Source organism: Eretmochelys imbricata, chromosome 19, assembly GCF_965152235.1.
Source record: "Eretmochelys imbricata isolate rEreImb1 chromosome 19, rEreImb1.hap1, whole genome shotgun sequence".
NCBI lineage: Eukaryota > Metazoa > Chordata > Testudines > Cheloniidae > Eretmochelys > Eretmochelys imbricata.
This window is the reverse complement of record NC_135590.1, coordinates 5687250-5704066: the sequence shown is the minus strand read 5'-3', so window position 1 is coordinate 5704066 and position 16817 is coordinate 5687250. Positions and strand designations below refer to the sequence as shown.

General features: G+C 56.7%; 1 protein-coding gene across 1 annotated transcript in view; it reads right to left on the bottom strand.

The window, feature by feature from the left end:
- KCNQ4 (potassium voltage-gated channel subfamily Q member 4) overlaps positions 1-16817 on the bottom strand; it is a 79046-nt gene that overhangs the window by 29345 nt on the left and 32884 nt on the right. The window contains exons 2-3 of the mRNA XM_077837728.1: positions 5422-5512; positions 2463-2589 (exon numbers count right to left, since the gene is read on the bottom strand). Coding sequence (XP_077693854.1) covers positions 2463-2589; positions 5422-5512 — 218 coding nt within the window. The remainder of the gene's footprint in view (positions 1-2462; positions 2590-5421; positions 5513-16817) is intronic.

Sequence of the window (16817 nt, the reverse complement as noted above, 5' to 3'; positions counted from 1 at the left end):
GGGGTAGCTGGCTAGCAGGGTGGCAGGGAACGGGGAGGGGGTAGCTGGCTAGCAGGGTGGCGGGAACGGGGAGGGGGTAGCTGCTTAGCAGGGTGGCAGGGAACGGGGAGGGGGTAGCTGGCTAGCAGGGTGGCGGGAACGGGGAGGGGGTAGCTGGCTAGCAGAGTGGCGGGAACGGGGAGGGGGTAGCTGGCTAGCAGGGTGGCAGGGAACGGGGGAGGGGGTAGCTGGCTAGCAGGGTAGCAGGGACAGGGAGGGGGTAGCTGGCTAGCAGGGTGGCAGGGAACGGGGAGGGGGTAGCTGGCTAGCAGGGTGGCAGGGAACGGGGAGGGGGTAGCTGGCTAGCAGGGTGGCAGGGAACGGGGAGGGGGTAGCTGCTTAGCAGGGTGGCAGGGAACGGGGAGGGGGTAGCTGCTTAGCAGGGTGGCGGGAACGGGGAGGGGGTAGCTGGCTAGCAGGGTGGCAGGGAACGGGGGAGGGGGTAGCTGGCTAGCAGGGTAGCAGGGAACGGGGAGGGGGTAGCTGGCTAGCAGGGTGGCAGGGACAGGGAGGGGGTAGCTGGCTAGCAGGGTGGCAGGGAACGGGGAGGGGGTAGCTGGCTAGCAGGGTGGCGGGAACGGGGAGGGGGTAGCTGGCTAGCAGGGTGGCAGGGAACGGGGAGGGGGTAGCTGGCTAGCAGGGTGGCGGGAACGGGGGAGAGGGTAGCTGGCTAGCAGGGTGGCAGGGACAGGGAGGGGGTAGCTGGTTAGCAGGGTGGCGGGAACGGGGGAGAGGTTAGCTGGCTAGCAGGGTGGCAGGGAACGGGGAGGGGGTAGCTGGCTAGCAGGGTGGCAGGGAACGGGCAGGGGGTAGCTGGCTAGCAGGGTGGCAGGGACAGGGAGGGGGTAGCTGGCTAGCAGGGTGGCGGGAACAGGGGAGAGGTTAGCTGGCTAGCAGGGTGGCGGGAACAGGGGAGAGGGGTAGCTGGCTAGCAGGGTGGCAGGGAACGGGGAGGGGGTAGCTGCTTAGCAGGGTGGCGGGAACGGGGAGGGGGTAGCTGGCTAGCAGGGTGGCAGGGAACGGGGAGGGGGTAGCTGGCTAGCAGGGTGGCAGGGACGGGGGAGAGGGGTAGCTGGCTAGCGGGTATTGTGGTTCTAGGGACGCAACCTTTACCCCCTTCAAATGCAGGTGGTTGGAACTGCGGGAAAAACAAGCCTCGAGATCCCCACTCACCAGCAAAACCAACCTGTGCTCCCCGCCCCCAGTTACACCCCTCTGGGGGAGCCAGCCCCAATACCCCTCCCCACTCACTAGCAGAGCCAGCCATAACCTCCCCCTCGAGCTGATAGCACAAGCCATGGACCCCCATCCCTGGCAATTAAAACATCCCTATTTTCCATCCCCAGTGCTGACAACCTCCCTTTGAGGGCACTGCAACAAACCTCGCCCAGATCGCATCCAGTTCGGGGTTGCAGACACACACACACAAAGGATCCTGGCTTTGCCCAGCACGGGATACATCCCACCCCACCTGCCTAGGAGCTCGCATGGGTCTCATCCCCAGAACATCACATCTGCCAAGGACACATCTCCCCGGACCGGCTTCTGAGCACTCCTGGAACAGGCTAGCAGTGGGGGGAAAGTCTATCACTGGTCCCTCCCCCTTCATGTCCCGAGGTTTCCATTCTCCCCAGACTGGCCCTACATGGCCGTCTGCCCTTTGCAAGTGGGTCAGTCTCCGAGAGCCCGGACTGCACAGCTGATAATACCCCAGAGTGAGGGGAAAGGCCACTGGGTCAGAAAAGATTATCCTCCTTGGCTGGTCCCCTCGCCCTGGCCACTTATGGTAGGAGAGTGTCACAGTGATGGTGGTGCGGCTACAACCCTACAGCAGGAGGCAGTCAATGCCTCGCTCTAGTCTCTGGGCTGGACGAGCTCTCTCCACCATCCACCGGGCGTTTTGGGGAGGGGGACCATCCCGCTGCCCTCTTCGGAAGTTCTCCACTTTTGCAATTCCCTCCCCCTCCGGATGTGACCCGGTGTCCCTCTAATCGCATTGATCAAAGCCACAGACCCTTCCCTGCCTGCCCAGGGCTAGCCATCGCCCCCAAATAGCGACCAGCGCCACCCCAAAGGGGCATGGATGGCGCAGGAACGGAAACCCCCCTGCCTCAAGCCCACTTCAAAGTGAAATCTAAGCCCCGGTCGGATCCTAGAACCCCTGCTCTTCTCTGGAACTCGGCCCGACCCAGACCCGCTGCCAGCTCCTGAAACGCTGGGATCAGGCCCAGGAGGCACAGAGAAAAGGCTTTACCCCACCCTCAGCCGGTCCTGTCCGGAGAAGTACCCACATCAGGTCCTTCCCCAAACAGCGGCCTGGGTTCCAGCTGCTCTGAGGTCTCCCCCCACCCCATCACTGAGCAGGACACTCGGACGCAGCGTGAAACAGGGTGCATCGGGCGGCTTCCCTCACCCACACCTACCTATTACGCAGAAGGGTTTCCGGGCAAAGCGGAACCGCCCCTGCCAGCCCCGGTAACGGCAGCAGCAGCCAGCTGCCCAGATGCGGATGATGTACTCCATGCCGAACACCACAATCATGACAAACTCCTGCCGGAGTGGGGGTGGGAGGACAGAGAGAGAGAGAGAGAGAGACTGGGTTGGTTAATCTGGGAGGGCCCGGAATGCAGCTGCCTGTAAAAGCCTCTGGGACTGTGTGTGAACCTTCATTTGAGTCACGCCTGAGGGGGTCAGCTGGCTCCTCATTCCCTTTGCAGAGAGGCATCCTCCAGGTGACCCCTGCCCGGCTAGACAAACCTGCACAGACCTTGCAGCCAGAAACAGGAGCCTGCAGAGGGCAGAGGGACCTGGGGACCTGCCTCCTAAGCATAAAATCCCTTCCATTTCCGTCCTAGGGCCAGCCCTGCCAGCCCCACTGGCCCCATGTTTGCAGCAAAGGCTCTCGTGGGTGCTTGCTGCAAGGCTCGGTGCTGGATTCAAGTCACCCTCACCCGGGTGGTTCTCAGGCACCCTCAGCACGAGCGTGGACTGAAATCAGCTGTGGAGCAGGCAGTTCTCCCAGGGACTCCACGGGGCTAATGCTGGATAATGGAACCCCCGATAATGGATCCTCTCGTTAGATCTCTGGGCTGGCTGGAGGGAGCTGGAAACGTGACCAGAGCAAAACTGCCGATCCAATTGCAGAGGGGCCTCCGGTTCGCTCTTGAGCGATAAGTGTTGAGAACACGGGGGCAGGTTTCCGTCTCTCCCCTGGGGCAGAGGCTACACTAGACAATCCAAGGTGATGGGGATGAAGGAATTGCACCCAGCCCTGGAGGATCTAGATGCCGGGATCCTGCCTTGTTTGACATCATGAGCCCAGATCATCCTTGCCTGCACCCCGTGGTCATTCATGCTACCTAGCAGGGACATTGGAACAATTGGTACAGTGCGGGTGCTGAGAGCCACTGAACCAAACTGTAAACCCTGGATATAATGGAAACCACTTCAAGCCAGGGGTGCTGCTGCACCCCCTGCACCCCTAGTTCCAGCACCTATGCCACCAGGATATGTCTACACTGCAATAAAACACCCACGGCAACTTGGGCTCAGGTGCAGGGCTACAAATTGTGACGTAGACATTCAGGCTCGGGCCGGAGCCCAGGCTCTGAAGCCCTGCAAGCGGGGTGGATCTCAGATCCCGGGCTGCAGGCCGAGCCCAAACGTCTACACTGTGATTTTTAGCCCCTCCGCCCGAGCCCTGTGAGCTGACCCAGGCTCTGCAACTCGGTGCTTCGGGTTTCTTCGCGCCGTGTAGACGTGCTCCAAGAAGTGGCGGCAGAACACCAGCCTTCGCCGCGATAAGACGCGCAGTCCTCTAACGCCGCACCAGCAACCGGGAGACCCGCTGATGGGATGTTAACCATTGCGCCATCTCACCGGGCTCGGGACAGGTGGCAAAGGCAGTGGTGGTTTGTCTGTAACAACCCTCTCGTCACTGGGACCATCAGCGAGAAGAGACCGTGAGGCAAACGCCAGTGTAGACAAGGGGGGTGCATGCATGAGTGTGTCCTAGACATTTTCCCAGCCAGGCAGGTAACTCACCTGTGCGAGTTACACCAGGAAGGAAAGCCAGGTTAAAACTGATCAGGTAAGAGCGTTCACATGCAAAGTTGCACAGATTTTTTTATCACCCCTGGAGCTAAACTGGTGCAATCACTGTGTGTAGGAGAGACCTACGTTCCCCACCCTCACAGCTGGCCTCAGTTCACATCCACTCCTGCTGGCCTCTCGGAGGAAGCGTGCGAATGGGACATGAAAGAATTCCCTAAGCCACTGTGGCTATAGCCCAGGTGTGAGAAGAGGGGGAAACTGGGAGCACCACGGCTAGCTAGGAGATAAGAATAGAGGGGCTTATAAAGTCCCCTCCTTACCAGGGCCCAACCTCAAACCCACGCCAATCAATGCAACGATTCCCATGGACTTCACTGGGTTTTGGCTTAGGTCCTTAGGAAACCAGAGCTTCAATGCTGAGCAGCTAAGCAAACGGCTTCACGCCTCCCTGTTCACCGGGAAAGTCAAGGAGACGAGCCAGGAGCCCTCAACTGCGGAGCTTTTCGGAGCCGCCCTGCTACTCCTGCATGTGCCCAGCTTAAATATATGTGGGTAATTTTCTTCCACTGTCAGCATTGTACTGCTTTGCCTCCTACCTTTTGTACACTCCAGCCCCTATTTTGCTTACTAGCGAGAAAGTCACAAGGACCTTCCTAATTTAGTCTCCATCACAGTCGAGAGAAATCCAGTGTCAGCTGTTTCTGACAGTTCGGGGGAAAGTTGCTTTTTTTAGGTTTCTTTCCCCCTCCCTTTCCAGTTGTTTTTTTTTTTTGCATGTCCATACATTTGGCTATAGGCTTCCCAGACACATTCCACTGGAGCGTCTCCATTTAAAAATCCTCCAGAAGATTGTGCAGCTCCGCTGCGCTGCTTTTGCATTTATTGCAACAGTGAATCACTCCTGCAAACCTCTCGCAGCAATGAGAGCCGTGGCAGATTGGCCTAATGGAGGAGGCTGCAGAATGGGTTCTCTTGGGTTCGAGCCTCAGCTGTGCCACAGATCTTGGGCAAACCAGGTCACTTGTAATTCACCTGTGCGAGTTACACCAGGAAGGAAAGCCAGGTTAAAACTGATCTGGTAAGAGCGTCCACATGCAAAGTTGCACAGATTTTATATCACCCCTGGAGCTAAACTGGTGCAATCGCTGCGTGTAGGAGAGACCTACGTTCCCCTCCTGTATGCTGACGCTAGCCTCAGTTCATATCCACTCCTAATGGGAGATGAAAGAATTCCCTAGGGCATCGTGGCTACAGCCCTGGTGTGAAAACTGGGAATACACGACTCGTTAGGAGATAAGACTAGAGAGGTTTATAAAGTCCCCTCCTTACCAGGATGAACAGACATTGGTTGGCTAGTTTCTGATGCTCTGGGATGGTGGAGAACACGGACAGCACCAAACAACTGAAGACTAGGAGGAATCTGAAAAAACAAATGATTGGAGCAGATTAGCAGGCATCGATCCAGCAGCCTGGCGGTACAGCAGGTGCCGTGAGCCCATCTGGATGGGTGAGACGCAGTCCATTCCAGCCCCTGGTGCCCACCATCGCTGCCAGCTTCCCAGGATCAGCTGGGACGCAGCCATGCCCAGACCTTACCCTGCTCTGCATTCATTCTGGGGCGACTGGATACTGCTGCGGGAGAGGGAGGGCATTCTGGCATTTCAGGCAGATGCAATCAGCCCAGACACCCTGCCTAATCACGAGTCCCACATGGGGACCAGCTATCCCAAATGCCCAGCCGGTACCAAGTATGCCAGAACCAGCTGCATCGTCCAGCCAGACTTTGGTAACACCTGCAAGACCAGGAGTGTGCGGGGAGCTCGTCCCGAATTAGACCCAGGACGGCAGAGGCTTAATGAAATCACTAGCACGTAGCAGCACCCGCGTAAGACTGGCAGGGTCTTTGCCTGCCAACAGCACGGCTTCTGGAGCTGAGCACGGGCAAAATCAGTGGGGTGTAATCCGACATCTCGATTCCAGTTCAGAACCTACACAGTGTTTCTTCCTGCCAGGAGCCCTGCTCAGGACCCCAGGGATCGAGAGACCTGACCCCTGGCCTGGCTTGCTCCAGCTCCAGCACATGGCAGCATCATTCTACCTTCACACCCACAGTAAGGCGCCCGCCAAAGGCACGCATGACTAGGACTGGAATAAGGACCTCAAGGGCAAGCTACCAAAGCTGTCCATATAAACAGCAGCTTCCCCACTCAAGGGGAAGGTGCTGAGGGATAACAGCAAGGGACAGTTGCTGTAGGTGATTTGGGTGCTGGGGGGGCGGGTGAATACTGGCTCAGAAGGGTTAAAGGCTTCACCTCTTTCGTTCTACAGGGCGTGAGGAAGGAGGAGGGAATTTCAACCCCAAACGCTATTCTGAGCCGCAAGGTTTTACTATCCTTTGACAAGATACCGTGATTGGAAGCTGTCCGGGGCCGGGACTGTCTTTCGCTCTGTGTTTGTGCAGGCCTGAGCATGGTCCATGCTTGACACTACGTCAGTGCAAAGAATAAAATCATCATCGTACGGGACAGGTTTCCCCAGCAAAACTTTAACAAACCGGATTGACCTGCAGGGGACACATGTGGCCCCGAGATGGCAGCAGAGAACAGGGGAGCTAGTGGGCCGCAGGGGGAAAACAGGAGGCTGCTTCCGAAAGCTACAGCAGATGGATGGAGGGACCCAGGCCGGGGATGCGGGGTGCTGCTCAGGTATGGAGCCAGAGCTCAAATCAAGGGAACATGAAGAGATTCAGTTCGGCCTCTTCCGAGGAACCTGGGTGGGGCATGAGGTGCCGAGACATGCTCCAGATGTTCTGTTCTCGGGTAACTCAACTGTGGCTTCCTTTTCCAATCTGAAACATGCCCTGGGCCTAGCCCAGGAGAGCAAGGACCTAATGAAGACAGAAGTGGGAAAGGCCCATTCACTCCCGTAGTCCTTCCTCGGGGCTAGCCCAGAATCATTCCCCGCAACGCATTCTCCAGGCTACAGGGTCTCGAAAGGTGGGGGGGGAAATTTGCCATCATTGCCTTTGGGACACTGCACCCGGCAGCTCTCTCTGCCAGGACATTTGTAAACTGGATTCAGCCTGGATTTCCCCCTTCAGAACATGTCAGACCAGCCGCCCCGTCTAGCCCTCCCTGGTCAACTCTTCCACCCCCGTCAAACTGCAGCGGACAGTCCGATGCATATCTTACAATACACCTATTACCATGGGACGCGGGGGGTTGTGTTTGGGGTGGGGGGGATATCTGGTTTCCAAACAGTGATTCAGGGCCACGCTCAGAGCAGATGTAAGCAGCCGCAGCTCTGCCAAAGGGAGGAGGCCCCTGTTTCCATCAGCTCTAGGTGTGGCCTATGAGCACGAGCAAAACCAGGGCTGGGAAGGCAGCATAAGCCCGTGAAATGCTCGAGCTCGCCATTGTGCAGCCCCAGCATTTCTGCTTTCCCTTTCCCCGCTGTGGGGACCAGAGCTCCATACATCCTGAGCGTTACGCAAGGAGAAGCTCAGCCCTTAAACACTGGGGCCTGGGGGCCTTTTCATCCTAAATGTGGAGTCCTAGCCCGGTGGCAGCCTTCAGCTGCCCCTTAGATCTCGATTTGCCTTTCTAGGACTCCTTCTCCCATGGGGCTACCGAGACACACACTGTCCCATGAGCGAGGGAGAGAACTTTAGCCGGGAGGGTGGGGGGAATAGGGGACGGAGCTGGGGTGTCCCTCCCTTTCACTGATTGAAAGCGTAGCATCTTTCCACCGGAATCATGCTTTGCATTTTCTAGAGCACTGTCGGGGGTGGGGGGAGGGGTGCTTTATGAACATTAATTAAGCTTCACAAACTGCCCTGCACTGCGGATAAACATGATCCTGGTTTTACAGAAAGGCCAAGGCATGGGCGGGGAAAGGACTTCACACAATGGATCCAGAGCACACAACAGAACTGAGCAGTCCTGACTCCCAGTTCCCTGCGCTAACCCCGAGACAAAACTCCCTCCCCCGAGCTGGGGAAAGAACACAGGAGTCTCACCTCCCAGTCCCTTTCTCTTACCCCTAGACCACATTCCCATCCCAAACCTGGGGAAAGAACCCAGGAGTCCGGAGTCTCTTGCCATACCCCTAGACACCACTAGCTGTAAACTAAAAGTTCTCCAAAGTAGTTTATGTTTAACACAAAGACAAATCCCACATCTTTTTAACTTCCTGAAGCTGCATTTGCCCTGCAGTCGCTCACCCTGGGTCTCCGGGGTCTCAGTCCCACGCTCACTGAGCAGACTAACACTAAACAGCCTGGGGAATCCCTAAGTCAGGGGTCGGCCACCTTTCAGAAGTGGTGTGCCGAGACTGAATGCATCCGATGAAGTGAGCTGTAGCTCACGAAAGCTTAGGCTCAAATAAATTGGTTAGTCTCTAAGGTGCCACAAGTCCTCCATTTATTCACCCTAATTTAAGGTTGCACGTGCCAGTCATACTTTTTAACGTTTTTAGAAGGTCTCTTTCTATAAGTCTATAATATATAACTAAGCTATTGTTGTACGTAAACAAGGTTTTTAAAATGTTTAAGAAGCTTCATTTAAAATTAAATTAAAATGCAGAGCCCCCCGGACCGGTGGCCAGGACCCAGGCAGCGTGAGTACTACTGAATATCAGCTTGCTGCCACTTTGGCACGCGTGCCGCAGGTTGCCTACCCCGCCCTCAGTCATTACCCCAAATGGCGGCCGAGGAAAGCGCTGAGCGCCAACCAAAAAATGAAACCAGCCAATAATATTCCGGCTTTGGAAAACTGTCGGAGTTGGGCCAGTACGTTAAATATTTAATCACAAGAGAGACGTTCCGGCGTCCCCCAGGGGAGGGCCCCAGGAACCCGCCTGCACGGTGGCAACTTGCTTCTCATGCCATTCCTGGGCAAACGAGAGAGTGTGCCGGGGAAGAGGGCGAACTGAGAAGGCAGCAGAGAGGAAGACAGGGTGCGAGGGGGCGGCCACGTGGGCAGAGAGGAGTTACCACAACCCTGGGATTCTCCTCCGTCCTACAGTCTGGGACAAAGACAGGCTTGCCTGAGTATGCGTGTAAGACAGTGCACTACACAGCATTACTGGGCAGTGCAACCCCCCCATTTCCTGGGGGGTCAGGGCAGGGGGAAGCAGAGAGGGGAGTCTGGGGCATGCCCAGGTTTGCAGGAGTGCGTGGATAGAATCCATGGCGGATTTCAAAGTGCCGTCTCACCCCAGGTGAGTTTCACAGACCTAGGCACAGGGAGATCGAGCCGCACGCCCAGGGTCACCAGGGCGAAGTCAGCTGCGGAGCTGGCAACGGAACCCAGGAGTCCTGAGAGCAGGCCTGGCCTCCAACCACTTCCTTCGTGAGCAGCAGTCTCCTCCCGCGCAGGAGGATGGGGGCATTTCAGGTGAGGACAGAATTCCCCATGGGAAAGTCAGCGCAGGCAGGAGGAATGACTCCTCCCACCTCCACATCTTGAGCCTCTGCCCCCGCGCTGGCCTCGCACAGATAGTTCAGGCTCCGTGCAGCCGGCCGAGCCAGGAGCTGACTTTGTGCTGCCGATCTGGCCAGCGTAGACAGCGTTCGCGTGTGCCGTAGCCATTCGACTGTTGGCTCGTTATGGGTAAACGCCAGCAGTGCCTGCAAATCAACCAACCAACCGGGGTTTCAAGCATGCAGAGAAAAGGGCGAGTTAGGGGACTTGCACCCCATAGGCATCAGGACTGTGTTAGGAAAAATAGGGGAAGGGCAGCCAGACCCTTCTTCCACCCCTTCTCCAACGAGCATCTGGGAGTCAAGATGCCTGTGATGGTACAAAGGAGTGGCAGAGACGGAAAGAACCTTTCTGCGTTCACCTGCCTGGTGAAATTTCCCGATGTGTTTAACTCCTGTTGGCTTCGTCGTGAGCAGAGCAGAGCAGAGGGCTCATGGGAATCTCCCCCTAAAGCGTTTGGGTTTGGTTGGGTTTCCTCTCCCCCTTATGGAAAAGTCCGTGTTAGGCATGACACCGCATGGGTGTTCCTAGAAAGTAGTTGATTGCCTGCAGAAGCCAAGAGAGAAGGAGAGTCTCTCTGTGGGGGCCTGTTAGCCCCCCCACATGGAATCTTGCCGCCGGGGTGGGATTCTCGAGAAGAGTCCCTACAAAGGCCAACACGCTGATAGAAAGGGGGGCGTTTTCGATTCAGCAGCTGGGGACTTTTCCCTAAGGGCAGGAAGGTGAGAGGACTGGCCCTATAAGAGCCAAGGGGCTGCCAGGAGCCCTGCAGGCATTTCCTCTCTGGGAAAGACGGGTTAAAGGACGGGCTTTGTGAGCCCGGGTTACTGTTATTGGAGTGAGTCAAGCAGCAGGTTTCGAGAGAGATCGCACTGAGCCGGCTCTGGCAGGGGGTTAGATTAGGCTGCCGGCTTGGGGCTTCCGGCTTCCGCCCCAATACACCTTTTCCAGTCCGCTTGGAGCACTGCCAGGATCCAAACCTTGCCCCGGGGCTCCCCGAGTCTGAAGTCGGCCGCCTCGGATCACTTCTGGAATAAACGGTTGGGTGAAGAGAGAGCGAGCGAGCTGGAGGAGATAAACACCGAAGGCAGGTGGATCCTGCTGAGGGCTAGCCTGGCCCTTGCAATCTGCTCCGAGGCGGCTGTGCTAACAGAACAGCAGAGCAGGGGCTGAACTGCGGTGAACGAGCATAATCCGCTGCTCCCCGAGTCCTCTAGCTCTCTAGGGGATGCTGGCAATGCTCATGCTCTCCCTGGGGCAGCTCACTTCTCCCAGCTCCCTGCCTCACACGCTGGCGGGGAGAGGCCTAGACTCCACCCACACTCCCACCCTGCCTGCCCAGCCTGATGGGAGGACACACAGCAGCCCAGCAATAGCCCTTCTAATGGCAGTGTGGCCTAGCGGATAGAGCACTGCCAGACACCTGATGGAGACATGGGTTCTAGTCCCAGCTCTGGCAGGGACCGTGGGAGACTCACCTCCCTGAATCTCAGTTTCCCCATCTGGGGCTAATGGCACTGAGGCAAAGTAGCACCAGTCTCTTTGTATTGGTCTCTCTTGGAAGAGAAGCCAACACACAATCCATGCCCCTTCTTCCGCACCGCCTCAGACGGACCAAGGACGGGACATTCCCGCCGGCGAGGACCAGCTCTCCTCTCCGCCTGTGGGTGGCATGCTAGAGAAAGGCTGAACTGCAAGAACAGTCAAGAAGAGATGCATCAAGGGGATCTAACCTAGGCCACGCTGGTGCAAGATTGTTTCCTACAGGCTAGTTATGAGGCTGCTGCTCCGTTAAACCAGGGGAAGAGCTGGGAAACCCAGCACAAAAGCTGGAGCGAATGTTTCGCATGGCTCTTTAAATACACACACGCTGCTTCCTAGGCAAGGGCCTTCCGTTGCAAGCGAAAGGGGTGGGGAACAGGGAACCAGCCGTCCCTGAGAACACCAGAGACTCAATCGCAATGGGGCCTGCCAAAGCGCAAGCACAGAAGCACTCACGGTTGCTTCGAGTCCATTCGCCGGGTGAGTCCTGGGCCCCGTTAAAACAAAAGGGGCTTTGGCACATTTAAAAGAAAGAAGAAGAAAAAAAAGCCCAGAATCTGGAGACGTAGCAAATGGAACTCTCCAAAAATACATTTTTTCCCCTGATCCAGCGATTCTAAATATGGAAAGTGGAAGGCTCGTGCCGCTGGCTCACGTGACCACATACAAAGGGCCATCAATCTGCAGGAGCTGGCCTGGCGGTTGAGCAAGCTCCCCCTCCCTCCCCGCCAGCTTGTCTTGGAGCGGGCAGCGCGCCGCCCTGGAGACTCGAGTGTGCGAAGCACAGAAGTGACAGGAGCCGTATTGTGGGAGTTGGACGTTTTTCTTCCCCCCCTTGCCCTGGCCAAAATTCCCCAGAGCCAGATCCCCGGCTGGTGTAAATCCGCTGAACTCCGCTGACGTCGAGAGAGCTGCATTGGGTTCACACCCGCTGTGGATCTGGTGCCAGCGTTGCTCCGGACAAGGTGTCCATCTTTCCCTGGTGGCCTCATTACACCTGATCCTTCTATACTGGCTCCAGAAGAAGGAAAACTTAAAGCCCTGCCGAGAACTCACTTGGTGTCCCAGCCCATCTGTAGGAGACCCGGGCCCCGCGTGCAACTGACCACGCGTGGAGTGAAGCCCTGCGGAAGGGACATGGGAGGGCAATGACCCCCTACCCATCCATCGGCACAACGGGTCTTGTTTTCTCACGCTGCCCCTGCGATCCCCTTGAAGGGCTGAGTCCCGTAGTCCCCAAAACAGGGCCACACTGGTTCTTCCCATGAGCTCTGCTGGGATCCCGGCACCACTATCCACACAGTGCTGCGCCCCTCCCTGGCCACCAAACCCAGGGGAGGCTCCGGAGGGCAGCCTGGGAATGGAAACAGTGGAACGCTGCAAACCGCACACTCTCTGGGGCAGGGAGCATCCCTCTGTGTGGGACGTGCAGCTCCGAGCACGGGATGGTCTGGTGCGCCGTCTCTGGATGCTACTGCAAGCCGGACAACAAATTTATCATAACAGTAATGGAAACCAGACGCTCTCGGCATGGCCCACGGGGCTCAGCACTCGCCCTGTGGGGTCATTTAGGGGGCCCCTCAACCTACACAGGCTCTTTCCCCAACTTTGGCTGAAACCGCTCCAAAACCAGCTTCCCTGACAAAATAAAAACCCGCCGAGGCGAATCAATCAGTCTGCTAAAGATAGCGCCGGGGGGGATTCGGTCTCAGCCCCTCTGCTGGGAGGGCGTGCTGTTCCCTCGCTGACATTGAGTCTCTGTCGCGTTTCTCTTCTCTGTTTGCTGCTGACTTGGGGCATTAAAGCCGAATCAGCTGTAACGAGTCTCTGGGGCCTGAAACCAAATCCAGGCGTTTCCTTCAGCATGCTCGGCTCTAGGAAAAAACAAGGGGGATCTGTTCCTTCAGCGTGCCCTGCTCCGCTGCCTCGGCGGCACGGATGCCAGCGGTGGGCACTCAAGCCAGGTCCCCCGGCCAGCTACAACACCCTTGGCCAGATGCTTACTTCTGCCTAGCCAGAGGGGGTAGGTTTGTACCAGCTGGGGGTGAGGGCAGAGAAAAGCAGACCCCGGGAAGTGGGGGCGGGTGGCTGGGAATGCTAGGTATGTACCTGGGAGGCGAGCCCCTCCCGCTACGCTACGCTTTCACAAGCTGGCGTGGGTACGTCTCCTCGAGCCAGGCGGGGCTGACCTTTGCCCACGAGAAGGTGGAAGCAAGGAGATGCTGGAGATTCAGGTTCAAAACCCCTGCTGGTTGGTCCATTCACAACTCCTTCCTGGCAGAGCCCTCCTCCCGAAATTCCTGGGAAACGCCTGCCCGGCCCGTCGGTGTTTGAGCATCAATCTTTCCCCTGGCTCTTCCGGACTTGCAGCAAAATCACCATCGCCATAAACCCAACCTTAGGGGAGCTGCCTCGACTTGAGCGACAAGGAGGGGCGCATTGGGCAGAGGGGCATGCTTTCCTCTTTATTGAAGCCATATCCATGCTGGGATGAGAGCCGCTGGGGTGCCACCCCCAGAGCAAACCCCTAACTCGATGCGCTTTGTACAGCACAGTGTGATTTGCACAGGGGCAACTTATCTGGGCTCGAAACCAGCGTAAATCTTCACTGGTGTAAATCGAGCCTGCGCTAGGGGTTCTCACCGGTGTCTAAATGCAAATAAGTCCCACATTGCCCAAGACCCCAGTTCCAGTATTATAACCCCACCCCCTCTGCCTTACTGGGGGGCTGGGTTGTTGGTTTTTTTTTTGGCAGAACTGCTCTGAGTGCCTGCAAAGGTCAAAGGAAGAACGGCAGCGCCTTGAATCCCCACTTTCCCAGCCTGTCAGCAGAACATGAAACCCAGCCTGGCCTCACGGTGGCTGAAACCCGCCAAAGAAGCTCTAAAAAGAGAAGGAAACAGCTGGGCAAGTTTAAACCATAAACATTGGTGTTAGAGTGGGGGATGATTCCCCTCCTTGCAACTGCTGCATGTTGAAAGCGGAGACACCTGGCTGCTGACGGCGAAGAAACCAAAGCAAACAGGGCAACAGCCAGGATCCCACAGGGGATGAGGGAAGGGGCTGTGAGGAGCTGGTGGAGTTTGGGTGGAATCAGGCTCCTTCTGCAGGCGTCAGAGGGCTGAGAGCCCCCAGCGCTGGGGTTTGGCTGGGGTCCGAGGTCATCATGCTACTCACGCTTGGCATTTCCCTGCTGGTGCTCGGGAACGTTAAGCTCCCCAGTATCAGTATCACCACGCCCATTTTCACTGACAGGGAAACTGAGGCACCGAGCTGGAAAGCCACTTGCCCAAGGTCACACCACGCCTCTGTGGCAGGACGGGGAATGGAGTCCAAGCGTTCTGAGCACACACGTCCCCTGCTCTAACCACTAGGGAGCACTTCATGCCCGCACCGGTGTGAGGGTGAGTCCTTGGGAGGTCAGCATACCCCCTGGCAGCCTGGCTTGGCATGTCGCTGGGATTGTGACTGACACTTTATCTCCTGGGGTCTCTTCCCAGCCCACAACATTAACGCGTGGCTTAAAGCAGGTACATCTCTACACACACACTTATCGAGAACCTCCCCTTTGCCTGGCCTCCTCCATTGAACTGTCATTACAGGCTGAACTAATCAAGGGCTCTGGGCTTGGTTTTCAAAGGTGCCAAGCGTGATGCCAACGCACACACACGGGGCTGGGACTCCAGCCTCACCCTTTCACTAGGGACACACTTTGTCCCGACAGCACAGAACATCGCTCTCCCATTCCAGGGGCTCGGGGTGCTGTTGAAGATAGCAGCAGTGATGACAGGTGTGGTTCTGCCTCCCCGAGATTCAGGTGCTGGAAAGAAATGCCAACGTGCTTGTGCAAACGTGTCACCGACGGAGCAGTGGTGCAGGATGGTGCCAAGTGGCCGGAGCGAGTCACCGCTCCAGCATCAGAGTTCTGGGGTGCGTGAGGTGACGTGCCGGGACTCGGCCTGGCCTGCAGTGCCACGTGACCGGCACACAGCCTGGCGCAGCGAGAACGGGGAGTCTGATCGGCAGCCCCTGGTCCCAGCCCAGAAAGTGAGCGTCTCAGGTTTGCAACGAGTGTGATCACGCCTGGGCTGCAACGAGCTTCTTGCAGGGTGTTGCACCAAGACAGATTGGAGCTTCCAATGTGGACACACACATCCCAGGCAAGGGGATAACAGCAGAGACAAACCCAGCTGCGGTCTTTGCCCCTGGAAGCTTTGCACTTAAATATATGGGCTCTGGAGCTTGTTAGTTACCCTGTGAGTTAACAGCTCATTAGTTACACTGTGACCCAAACGGAGAGATCTTAAAGCTTTCCACTGCACGCACACGTGCATAAACACAAACACACACAAGCCCCCAAGACCTTTCCAAAAATTGCAAGGCTTAGGGCCACAGACAATCTTTCTCCCTGTGAATTAACAACAAAACCCCTTCCTTTCCATGCAGCATTTATGCAATTAACTCTTTCAGCATGTGGGAGTCAAGTCCAGAAGCAGGACAAACCGGAGGAAGCAGGAAGCAGCCGGAGGGATCTTTGCCTCTGGAAGCCCCTAATTCCCCATGGGTTCCGGCTCAGTCCCTCCAGCACCTACCCAGTGGCGTGTGCAGCCTAGTAGCAAAGACCAAGTTAGAAACGCAGCAGGAGAATGAATGTCCTTTTTAAGAGCCCCCATACAAGTCCCAGCTGGGTCTTTGGTTACCCTCTCTTGGCAGTTTCCACAGAAAGCTGCCAACTTAACTATTCCTCTGTCGCGACAAACATGTGAGTCACAACAGAGAGGTGCCCATCACGACATGACCCTGCACCGGCACATCACAAGACCATGTTATCTCATGACCCTTTCCCCAAATCAGGACTTGGAGGACACCAAATTGCCTGGCGGGGCCGGGGGGGCAGGACAATAGGCCTCCCTATCATATATGAGCAGTTTAAAAGGCAAAAGAAGATTTGTCTAAGAGGCTGATGCTGGATCCTTTCTGCTCGATGCATCAGCCATCGAGATTATACAATCAGAATTTCACAAGCAATTACATGAGTAATGAGGCATGATGCAGACAAGAATGCAGAAATCACTCAGCTCGGTCAGCTCCGTGCAAAGATTTGAGCTTCTCATTAACCTAAGGAGATGGGATTTGAGAGATGCTCTGGGCTCCCTTTTACTTTCTGATCACAACCCAAAGTTGGGGACAATCCCCGTCCCTGCAGACATCTGCCAAGGATCCCAGAGAGGTGGGATTGGCCCCGGATGATCAGACACGGGGTCGGATGGGGAGACCGTGACTGTGACATGGGGAGAAGTCTCACACTCACGCTGTGCCCGCGGTGTTGCAGCCACCCAGCAACGAGCTGCCGTGCCAGAGACATAGAGCTTAAGGCCAGAAGGGACCATCAGATCATTGAGTCCGACCTCCTGTAGATCACAGCCCACTACCCCCACCCCGAGCCCTTCAGACCCCACAGTATTACAGCCCTCAGGAGACTAAACTGCTGAATGCCACAGACCGCACCGATCCCCAAGGCCATCGCAATGGCCAGATAGGGCCAACCTCTCCAGACCCACAGGAAGACCCGCCGTCCCTAATGCCGGGCTTATTGTGAAGGCAGGAAATGGTATCCCCCTTCCCCCATTTCACGACTATGGTACTGAGTTTCTATAGGGTCAACTCAGGCATGGATGCGGCTAGCTGGGATACTGAGTT